We start from the raw sequence: 12,735 nt of genomic DNA on the forward strand, positions 1-12,735 counted from the left end.
ATACCACACTGATTTATGTGGGCTATCAGGTCTTCCCTCTTCACCGAATGATGTATGCGCCCGACATACAGCCAGGCTCTTCGTTCTCCAGCTCGAAGACTATTTGGTTCCGGTTCCTTGGTTCCAGTAATTGTCTCGCTGTTCCTGCGTTTCCTTCGGTATGTGACTTTGGTAGACGGTCTCTGTTTATCCTCTCTTGTGATAATGGTACCGTGTATTTCCTCCTCTTCCGTTGGAGCGAGAGTAGTAACGTGTACTCTTGGTCTTTATCTGTTTCTTGAGATAAGGATATTTTCTTGTTTCCATTTATGGGCTTCTTGAAAATTTGTGATTCTCCCTCATTTAAGGTATCTGTATTAATGTTATCCTTGATTCCCGATGCTATCTTTGGAGTCTTAGGAGCTTTAGTTTTGGTCATATTAGGGCGTGGAAGATGCCTCTTCATTTCCTGACAAATTGTATTTTTGATCTCGTCTTTTAGCATACCCTCAATATTGATTTTTATTCCGGTTAGTAGCGTTTCCATGTGAGTCTTTAACTTTTCCATCAATTTCATTTCTGTCTCTGACGTTTTTAGCACTTTGGGCTTGCAATCTGGGCATAACCATGTCAGTTTACAATTTTTCCTCTTGATAATGTCAAATTCTCCTCTTGTCAGTCCACTGCATTCTGCGTGCTGCCACCTGTCGCAATTTTCACACTGTATAGAGTTTTTATTTTTATGTACAATCTTCCTGCAGATGTCACCCATTTGCGTATCATCGTTGTCTGCCATGTTCCTTGTCCAATGTCAGTTACGTCTATGGCCTTTAAAACGTCTTCCTATAGTTTATATAGTATTTTAATGGTTTGTTACCTAACATAGTTTTATATTCCTCAAGAAGCATTTCCACAGCACTATCGCTCCAACGCTTAACAAATTAGTGAGTATCTAATATTAACTGGCACTCGACTGTATAATTGTATTATCGGCATGTATAGAGTACCTGTACGTGCACTGAATCAGTCGCGGGGTTCCTTAATATAATCTCCTGTTTCCGCGATATCTGTTGGGTATTGTACAGCATCATCTACAAGAGCTTCCGATATCGATATATGTATATATCTATCAGAGAATGTCTGTCCGCATTTAATACACATGTGGAGTTTCTCTCTTGAGTGAGTCAGTTTGTGCGGTAGGGGTAAATGTTTGAGCGCACTTATTGCAACTGTGGATTTTTTCGCCTGTGTGGGTCGATTTGTGCGGTGATGTGACTTACTCTGTTTGTGCTATCTGTGGTAACACTTTTAGATGGGTTTGTTGTTGAAGTGGAAGGAGGCAACCCAGGAGATAGAAAAGGTCATATGAATGGGAATGGTAAAGATTGAGGACAGGACGAGGAAAGCAAAATCATGGTTTGATCGAGAATGCTATATTTTTCGGAAAGATACTCTTATAGCTCTCCACAAAGCAAGGCGCTCACACGAAGAAAGCGAATTACATATCTACGCGATGAAGAGAAGAATATATAAGGCTTTATTAAAAGAAAAAAGAGAAAAACATATAGATGAAGGAGAGAAACTCGTCGAAGAGGCAAAAGTAAATCCGTTTATAGCTCTAAAACCAAGAAAGCCGCACTTCCCTCATGATATTGCCATAGAAGACTGGGAAGAACATTTTAGGAAAGTGCTGAACACGGACAACTTATCTGTAACTACAGTAGATAATATCGTACATAGAGAACAAAAACTCTTTCAGGACTTCACCGAAGAGGAAGTAAAAAATTCCATGAGGGACTTGAAGGCTAAGAAAGCTGCAGGAATTGATGGCATTTTCAACGAACAGATACAAACTACAGAAAATATACTACTAACAACGTGGACATCGCTCTTCAATAAGTGCGTTGAAATGAACAAAATTCCCGACACCTGGCGACACTCAATGATGAAGATCTTATATAAAGGAAAGGGAAACACGAGTTGCCTAGATTCGTACCGTGGAATTGCCTTAGAAAGCAATATCTTTAAACTCTACCAGGTTACTAACAACGAGACTGATAGAAGAGGTAGACCACGCCTTACCGGAAGAGCAATTTGGCTTTCGACGAGGGAGATCTACAATGAATGCGATAAAGAATCTGATTGACGACATAACGGATACCCTCAGACATCCAAAAGGGAAACTTTACGCGATCTTCGTAGACTACAACAAAGCGTTCGACCTAGTGGACAGGGAAAAGCTACTGAAGAAACTGGGAAACATAATAGGATATATGAATCCTTTAACGAACATCATTAGGACCATTCTTGCTTATAATTACATCTCTGTAAACGATAACGTCTCTATCTCGAATCCCATAACGCAGATGAACGGAATACTACAGGGTGATCCAATGAGCCCCATACTCTTCAATATAGCGGTCTCAGACCTAATACCCACTATAAAGGTCGAAGGCGACGAGGTACACATATACATGTATGCAGATGACATGGTACTCGTATCAAAAACACACGAAAAACTACAGGCTGCTTTCAACAAGCTGAACATTTGGGCAGAGGACAATAAATTCAGAATTAATCGACAAAAGACGGTACAGATGATCTTCCGAAAGGGAGGCAGAACAGCATTAAAAGAGAAAATTCAGTATGAAAATGGAGGAGAAACTATGCCAATAGTAAACAACTTTAAATATTTGGGCATTACATTACAGATGTCAGGAACTACTTATACCAGACACATTAAGGATAGAGTGGCTGCGGCCGTAATAGCAATGAATGACATCTTGATCTTACGCAAACTTTCGGTTGAAGTCGCTATGAAATTGTTCCATGCAAAAATATCTCCGATTATGACGTATGGACTAGAATTGATATGGGAACATCTCACTAAAGGAAATATTCGAGACATTGAAAGTGTAAAAGCAATCTACATGAAAAAGGTATTATGTTTGTCCAAATTCACTCCTTCAAGACTATGTTACGAGCTGACAAGAGAACTCTTCTATACAGAAGAACTACGTCACAAACTAATAATGCCGTCTACAGATGCATTCAACCCGTTACAAACAGAGCTGCGAACCAAGAAGGGAGATATATGGGAAACATTTTACACCACAGAGGCTATGACCAGTATGGACTGGATGAAGGCAAACTATGAACTCAGGCACATTGTGACTAGATTAGCAACACACGGTTTTCATCATCGTGTGTGTGCTAACAAAACTTTCCACACCCCGAGAAAGAATGTATATGTGTTCTGTGCGAGAAAACTTGCGACTTATATCATGTGATGACGTGTACTAAAAGACAGATGGGACTAACCAAATTCTGTTTGATGTAATTAGTCATGTAAACATATTTTAATGGCCATTGGCTGCAGTAAAATCTTTATTATTACGCTCTGTTTCTTTCATCTACGAACAACACCATCTGCATCAGTCCTTGTTCACAACCGTTTCTGATATGCCTTCTTTTTTTGTTTACAAGCTGCTCTCACTTCACCATTTCATCAAGATGTTCACTTTCTCCCATCTTTACACACAGTTCCTCTGAGGAATTCAGCTGCTGTTTCTACTGCAGCATCACTGTATGCTGCCCATTCTCTCTCTATATCCTGAACCTTCTTATTGTCTGTTGTTCAAAACTCTTTCAACAATCATATAAATTTACTTCTGTCTGATTTCCTCATCTTGGAGATTTTCTGCCCTTATTCGTCAGCGGACAGATATCACTTTCCCTACGGAGGTCAGTTGATAGTTCACTGCAGATGAGATAATGGTCTGCATCATCAAAAAAATCCCAGAAAAACCTGCACATTCCTACGAGATTTCCTGAATTCTAAGTCTGTTACAGACATGCCAACTTTCAAAAGTGAAAAATCAGAAGAAATTTTGCAGCGAATCGCAACGTATTATGACACATCACTGATGGCAGAACATGTACAAATTCATTATAATTCAATACATTAACAATTCTATATGCCCATACATACACTGACTGACAGAGCAAATGCAACACCAAGAAGGAGTGGTCAGAACTTTATGCCAATTGCAGGGTAGACTGACGTCACTGAGGTATGCTCATGATGTGAAATGCGCCGCTGTGCTGCGCACGTAGCGAACGATAAATGGGACACGGCGTTGGCAAATGGCCCACTTCGTACCATGATTTCTCAGCCGACAGTCATTGTAGAACGCGTTGTCGTGTGCCACAGGACACGTGTATAGCTAAGAATGCCAGGCCGCCATCAATGGAGGCATTTCCAGCAGACAGACGACTTTACGAGGGGTATGGTGATCGGGCTGAGAAGGGCAGGTTGGTCGCTTCGTCAAATCGCAGCCGATACCCATAGGGATGTGTCCACGGTGCAGCGCCTGTGGCGAAGATGGTTGGCGCAGGGACATGTGGCACGTGCGAGGGGTCCAGGCGCAGCCCGAGTGACGTCAGCACCCGAGGATCGGCGCATCCGCCGCCAAGTGGTGGCAGCCCCACACGCCACGTCAACCGCCATTCTTCAGCATGTGCAAGACACCCTGGCTGTTCCAATATCGACCAGAACAATTTCCCGTCGATTGGTTGAAGGAGGCCTGCACTCCCGGCGTCCGCTCAGAAGACTACCATTGACTCCACAGCATAGACGTGCATGCCTGGCATGGTGCCGGGCTGGAGCGACTTGGATGAGGGAATGGCGGAACGTCGTGTTCTCCGATGAGTCACGCTTCTGTTCTGTCAGTGATAGTCACCGCAGACGAGTGTGGCGTCGGTGTGGAGAAAGGTCAAATCCGGCAGTAACTGTGGAGCGCCCTACCGCTAGACAACGCGGCATCATGGTTTGGGGCGCTATTGCGTATGATTCCACGTCACCTCTAGTGCGTATTCAAGGCACGTTAAATGCCCACCGCTACGTGCAGCATGTGCTGCGGCCGGTGGCACTCCCGTACCTTCAGGGGCTGCCCAATGCTCTGTTTCAGCAGGATAATGCCCGCCCACACACTGCTCGCATCTCCCAACAGGCTCTACGAGGTGTACAGATGCTTCCGTGGCCAGCGTACTCTCCGGATCTCTCACCAATCGAACACGTGTGGGATCTCATTGGACGCCATTTGCTAACTCTGCCCCAGCCTCGTACGGACGACCAACTGTGGCAAATGGTTGACAGAGAATGGAGAACCATCCCTCAGGACACCATCCGCACTCTTATTGACTCTGTACCTCGACGTGTTTCTGCGTGCATCACCGCTCGCGGCGGTCCTACATCCTACTGAGTTGATGCCGTGCGCATTGTGTAACCTGCATATCGGTTTCAAATAAACACCAATTATTCGTCCGTGCCATCTCTGTTTTTCCCCCAACTTTCATCCCTTTCGAACCACTCCTTCTTGGTGTTGTATTTGCTCTGTCAGTCAGTGTATTTATTTCATCATTTACATGTGAATACTAAATACTGGACATACCTGAACTGTAGAAACATGTGACCTCTCATCCTTCAACATGGTGATCACATTACGACTAATTGTTGTTCAACACACCAGTAGCTGACTTAGCCCTCTTCAGAAACTCGGAACTAAATTTTTGCTCAAAGCACTTGCCTTGCTGAACTGATTTCAAGGTTAAAAGTTTCTCCAAAGTGTGTTCAGACAGCAAGGATCTGAACTGTGTTTTTGTCTTTGTGACTCTGCTAAAAATCCTTTCATATTCTGCATTGCTACGAGGAATTGATACAATAGCAAGCATCAGAGAGTCATATTTAAGTTCACCATCAGCTGATTTCATCTGACCTACCAATGCCCACTGAATATCAATTCATCCTTTTGCCGGGTCTGTTTCTTCGAGCTGAAAGTTACAGAACTAGGAGTGCAGAACATCAGTTTCTTTATCCAAATGTTCCATTTCACTAGTCAAAATATTTGGACACTTGTTAATGAAAATTCTAAGGCTAGAAAATGATGCCTTACTATAGCAGAAATATTTGCAACTTCTGCATTAATTAAAACTTCATCTTTGAATGGAAATTTGTGTACCATGTAGTCACACGATGAAGAGAAACATTTTCTAACAGACTTAAAGAATATGCACTTTTCCTCAGACTTCAAGGTGTTCACTAAAACAAACGCAGAGTTCCCGATCATCACATCACAATCATCCTTTTGATTTGCTGGAGTATGATAATCTACATCAAGGAGAGAGGAGGATCTTTTAATAACATCTGGTTTCACAAACCTTGCCATCACATTCTTCAATAGTTCCTCCAAAACTGACCTCAATAAGTGGATGTGCGGCATACTTGACTGAAGAGCTACATTTGGATTCTCAAAGATATCCATCAAACTTGAGAGAAAAAGGCAAAAAGATTTATGTAAATTTGATGAAAGGAACATGAAGAGTCGTTCTTCACGTGACAATGCATGGCTCTTAGTGTGATCGGTAGTTTCATTTTTTTTTTTAGTGTAACTAATGACTGGGTTTTCCTTTTAATTGAGGAATGAGGTGAAATGTTATGACATTCCTTAACGTTTTCAGACAAACAAGACACATCTGCACTTGAAATGTGCTTAGGAATTTTGTAAGTCTTCAAAGTTCCCATCTGAGAATCCTTACTCACAATTTCGCTCCTGAATAATGTAACCAAAGGGTCCCACTGAAGCAAAATCCTATCTAGATACCTTCTTAGTGATAACCATCGAGTAGGCACATGCTTCAGAATTTTCCTGATCTCAGTGTTGTGTAAATTCTGAAATTCTCTGAACTTTCCTTTCCTCTTTGTACTCCTTTCCAGATAATAAAATATATCAACTACACTTTCATCTACATTTACGGGCAAGCACGCCGCACGCTTCTCGGCAGCAAGATTAATTAGGTTACAAGAGCAGCCTACGATGATTATGTTACTATTTTCCCGCTTCAAACATCCTGCCACACCATTCTTCAATCCTACCATTACTGGAGCATTATCAGCACCAAGAGCTAGGCAGTTTTTTAATGGAATGCAGAATTCCCGAAAAGTTGAGAGCAAAAGATCGGCAATGTTAGCTCCAGTAGCATCCCCTTCCAAATTAGGCACAGAGAGTAGACAACTGTGAATTTCATTGAGTTCAGGCCTAAAAAATGTTACAACAATGGGATATATCTTCAAGTCGCTTTCATTGCTACCATCAGTAGCAACAGAAAATGCATTCACCTGCAAATGTGATACAATTTTCGCCCTCTCTTCCATGCACATTTCTGTAATGATAGCCTCTGTTTTCGTTCTAGCAAACCCATATCCTTTAGCGATTTCCGAATCAGGAAACATTTTGCGAAACAAAGGTCTGGCGTGATCGGCACAATTTACAGGCAGGTTATGTTCTACTATAAATGACGTAAATAACACCTCGGCATTCGTCACAGGATTTACATCTTGGTTTTTACATGAAAAGTTCAGTTTCTGGTTTCTTTCTACACACAGGACACTCTCCTTATGTTTTTTCGTTTGCATATGCTTGAGTATATCGCATTTCCCGCCATGTGCAACTGAAAATTTACACCTACATATAGTACAGAATGTGAGCGTTGGTCCCTTTCTGGATTCACTCAAACATGGAAACTCTTCCCTATAAGCACTTTTAAACACTGCATCATATTTCTTTTTTGACATTTTGGCCAAAACAAATATTAAGGCACACCACGAGCACTTCTACGGGTAAAACAACTATGGTGTGCTACTTCTGAGGTTAGGTTACTCCAAAGAGAATGTTACTCGCTTGACTCGCTTGCAAAGAGAATGACTGTATTATAGGCCAAAGAGCAGCACATGACTGGCCACCGTGCCCCGTACTGCCATCTGGTATCATTATTAGAACTACTATCAACCAATCATACTCAGCCATATATCGATAGAACGAGGAAATCTGCGGGAGTTTAAAATAATACGAAAATTATGGATATTGCTCTGAAAATCAGGAGATCGGACCCGGCGATCGGGAGGAACGATGAAAAATCGGGAGTCTCCTGCTCAAATCGGGAGACTTGGCACGTCTGTCAGTAATATAGTCTATTATGGATCTAGTGACCCTACCTTCCCGTGTGCAGAGGTGAATAGCCTTATGCTTGAAGAATGTATTCCTAACTACTAATCCCATACCAGAACAGAAGCCCAGTAAATGCTTCCCATTCCTATTAGCACAAATCTTCCCCACATTTACCAATCATCTTTTTGTATCCTTTAGTTCTATTTCCAACTCCTGCATTGAAATCATCCATTAGCACTATCCTATCCTTGCTATTGACCCTGACTATGATGTCACTCAATGCTTCATAGAACTTGTGAACTTCATCTGCAACCTCACATGGTGAATACAGTGAGACAATTCTTGTCCTAATTCCTCTGACAGTCAAATCAACATACATCCTTTGCGCATTGTGGGTAGCCACATCATTTGCTCATTGTCCACCTTCATAGCGTAATTAGCGGCCATCCTCAGAGGCCTGGGTTCGATTCCGGTACTGCCAGAAATGTTAGAATGGTAGGAGGGCTGGTAGGTGGTTAAAATGGTACAATCAGCTCACCTCCATTGGGAGTGCCTGAAAAGAGCTGCACCACCTCGGGATGAGGACATAAGTTTACTTTATTTGCTCATTTACATACCTAACAGAAACTATGCTGTGTGCAATAGTATTCCTGATGAACAGTCCTACACCACACTCTGCCCCTTCCTTTTTAACACCTGTTAAAAATACTTTATAATCTCTTCATTCTTACCTCCCTTTACCCAAATATCATTAACTCTTAAATCCAGATGCATCCTCTTTGCTGACTAGAACAGTTCTACTATCTTTCTTCCATAGGTCCGATTGATATTAGTGATGGGATATTCTATTAATTTTATTGAATCGATTCATTTGATTCCATTGACATACTGAATGGCACATTATAGAATAATCTTTCCTATTACACCTGTGTAATGTATATTGATAGAGAGCAGCAACAGCATTCACTGCTCGCTGCAGTCATTAGCTCTTCATTCTATGAACTGCTTCCCTATGGGTCATCCAGCTTTCCCATCCCTGCACCTCACACACCACTCATAACACTATCCTCAACCACAATAACACGCAGTTACCTACACATGGCAGATGCCGCCCACCCTCATCGGAGGGTCTGCCTTACAAGGGCTGCACTCGGCTAGAAATAGCCACACAAAATTATTATTATCCAGCTTTCCGACTCAGGTTTCTCATGCAGCCATGTTTTCGCATCATGGTTTGATGTAACAAAGCCTTCCCCCACAGAGACAACTCCACTAAATGAGTATATAGAATTACATTAAAACGTATCTATACACACAATCATCAATGAATTGCACTTAGGGCTGTTGCCCAGGTGGCAGATTCCCTATCAATTGTTTGCCTAGTCTTTTCTTAAATGATTTCACAGAACTTGGAAATTTCACTGTATTCACGGTTTTTGGATTCAACATCTGTTAAGTTAAATTACCATGATCTTATGATTTGATGACTGAAGTCTTATGCAATGATTTGACATACAAACTGAGAGAATATTGAGAGTGGTTCTTCCCAATATAAATCAGATCAGTTTAGGCCAGAGAGCTGAGTCGAATTAATTGCTGAATGTCAACTAAGTTATAATATTAAGATACATTACACTATTAAATAGAATAACCTAACAGCCTACCTACTTACTAGTTACTTTGGAATTATGTTTTGTCTACCATTTTAACACGACAAATCCGACTATTACTTAAACCTCCCTGTAATAAGAGAACAGTGAATGCAAGTGGGTATTATTTTCAAATGAGCTGAGAGCTACAGTCCATCATAGCATATGATTCTTTCAGTGAGCCATTGCTCTGTATGTCTCCCCCGCAGCAGAAGAGGATTATAGTGGCGCTTAATAAATTCACAGAGGCTTGCTGACTGAATGCTGAAAGGCATAACAGTCTATAATGAAGAGATATGTATTTTATTCATTTATATGTTCATTAATTATAGCAACAGTTCTTTTTATTTTGTAAGGTGCTTATAACATGTTGTAGCATGTGATTTAGATAGAGTCCTCAAGATTTTTAGGAGATATTTTTCACCAATTAAGAGAATGTATTGTGTTCTCAAAACATGTATGATTAAGAAATATGTATTAAAACAGTTTTTTTTGTATAGTTTTGACAAGGTCGACTCATATCAACTCCTGCATAACCATTGTAGTGAGATTGTTAGAAAAAAGTAAATACGGACCAATAAAATTGGTCAAATTAATAAATTCAAAAATTTTTGTCTTGTGCTGCACGTACCCCTTAAAAGTTTGCGCTGCCCACTAGAATGTTATGAATTTACCTATCCACTAGAAACGTTGAGTTGTAAACGGTACTGCTCTATAAATGTTTCAAACTTTTATTTTCTTTCTGTAAAACCTATTTGAAAGTTTTTATTTGCTCCTATAGTTTTTGTTTCAGGAGCACCCCCCCCCCGCCCCACATGAAAAAAATTCCTGGGTATGGCCTCATAGAGAGGTGTTTATGAAGTAGATCTGTTAAATAAAGAGATGAATTGTCAACTTATATATCAACTACATTCCTACGTACTGCAACAATAATAATGTTATTGATTTTTACGTCCCACTAACTACTTTTACGGTTTTCGGAGACTCCAAGATGCTGAAATTTAGTTCCGCAGGAGTTCTTTTATTTGCCAGCAAATCTACCGACACAAGGCTGACGTATTTGAGCCCTCGAATATCACCGGACCGAGACACGATCCAACCTGCCAAGTTGATGTCAGAGGGCCAGCGCCTCAACCGTCTGAGCCACTCAGCATACGAACAAGAACGTGATATACAGCACATATCCTCCAAAAGATGCCGAGTTCAGCACCTTTTCTTCTAATATATATAACTTTACTGAGTAACTGATCACCCTAACCAGAAATTGTGGCTTATGGATGAAAAATTTCAGGCCTATTCATTATGAACTAAACTGTCATCTTATTCTATGGCAAACTATCTAGAAATTTCATTTATGAAATGCCAAAAGATCAGAAGAATGATATGTATAGGCTTACCTTCTTAAAGATGGTACTGGATTTGACATCACCAGACGTTGGACTTGGTGGGGAGCCCCCGGTTGTGTTGCTTAAATTATTATTGAGGACATTTCCTGTTTTACTGCTGCTGTTAAGTAATTTAGGACCATTTCCATCCGTCTTCTTATCTATTATCTTACCTGGAAGAGGTTAATTCACAAATAAAAATTAACTTGGAACACATTCAGCCATGCATCACAACAGTTTGCAAAGCCTTCAGATGCATGGCATTGAAGACAAAATACAAAACAGAAAAAATGTACAACAGAAATGAAATGAACAGGTTATTGATGCTTTGAATGGGACATTCATTTTTATATTTCTCTTACAAGATGGGGTAAGTTAAACTACCCACAAAAAGGTGTAGTGTAGCAAATGATCTAATGATGATAAATGTGTACAACCGCAAGTAGCTTACCTAAAGTGTCCAGGTCAGAATCTATCTTTTTGCCTAAAATATCATTTGTGGCAGGTACAACAGCCTCACCGTCATCAAAGTCATCGTCCTCATTAAACCACATCTCTTCCTCCTCATCCAGCTGGCGCTGATCACGTCGATACCGACTGTTCCGTAGAATAGAAGGTACACTGGAACATATGGAACTGCTGTACGTTAATCATTCAACTGGAGTCACAGCAGGAACTTAACTATATATAAAAACTATATAAATACTGTTTCATAGAGAACAACATTTTAAATACATAGATAACAACTTACCTGTCTAATGTTGTTCTATCTCTATCTTTCAATTTATCTTGATGCTGGTCATAACGAAGCTTTAGTGCTTTAAATGTCTGAACATATTCAATATCATCCAAGACTTTGCCAAAATTTTCCACAACATGGGAACACAATGATTTGATGTCCTCCTGAAACAATTTCTCCATTAAGTATTTCTATGTAAATTTTCCTTTAAAAGAAGTATAGTTAAGTACACATGAAATAATCCTTCCTCAATATTACCAAAATTTAATTATAAAGCATGTTGCACATGCCACAGTCAATGTACTATGTATTACCAAGTATAGAGATTGCATCATTGATTGATTGATCCCACCTTTCCAAAACACGGTGAAAACATGTATAAAGGTACATTACAACACTTTCCAAATGGGAAGCAGTTCTGATCAAAGCCAATGGCATATGAAGCGTAGTACAAAACTGCAGATGGCTACACTAACTAGCAAAACCACTCACTTCCATATGGAGAATAAAAGACAATCGTGTAGTCAAATGTACCGTCCAATGAATATATATTTCTAGTAACAGTATTGAGGATAGAGCAATATTCTAAGAAAATATGAAATCTATTACATCAACTACTTCACTATAGGAAAACTGTTACGGACTCGTTGCTGGTTTAACGGTTCCTATCGTAGTCATTTTTTTTTTGCCAGTTGATTTACGTCACACCGACACAGATAGGTCTTATGGCGACGACGGCAGGACAGGGAAGGGCTGGGAGTGGGAAGGAAGCGGCCGTGGCCTTAATTAAGGTACAGCCCCAGCATTTGCCTGGTGTGAAAATGGGAAACCACGGAAAACCATCTTCAGGGCTGCCGACAGTGGGGTTCGAACCTACTATCTCCCGAATACTGGATACTGGCCGCACTTAAGAGACTGCAGCTATCGAGCTCGGTATCGTAGTCATTAAGGGCGGATTTGTATGACGCCATATTTGT

The 12,735-nt window shown here is 40.6% G+C and overlaps 1 protein-coding gene across 2 annotated transcripts in view; it reads right to left on the minus strand.

Annotated features, from left to right (window-relative positions):
• The window catches only part of flfl (serine/threonine-protein phosphatase 4 regulatory subunit 3 flfl), a 426,810-nt gene that overhangs the window by 53,078 nt on the left and 360,997 nt on the right, over positions 1-12,735 (minus strand). Inside the window, exons 15-17 of one of the 2 annotated variants that reach the window (XM_067140579.2) lie at positions 11,771-11,922; positions 11,471-11,655; positions 11,032-11,192 (exon numbers count right to left, since the gene is read on the minus strand). In XM_067140579.2, the coding sequence (XP_066996680.1) occupies positions 11,032-11,192; positions 11,471-11,655; positions 11,771-11,922 (498 nt within the window). The remainder of the gene's footprint in view (positions 1-11,031; positions 11,193-11,470; positions 11,656-11,770; positions 11,923-12,735) is intronic. The other variant, XM_067140581.2, reaches the window with a different exon arrangement.

This window comes from Anabrus simplex, chromosome 2, assembly GCF_040414725.1.
Source record: "Anabrus simplex isolate iqAnaSimp1 chromosome 2, ASM4041472v1, whole genome shotgun sequence".
Lineage (NCBI taxonomy): Eukaryota > Metazoa > Arthropoda > Insecta > Orthoptera > Tettigoniidae > Anabrus > Anabrus simplex.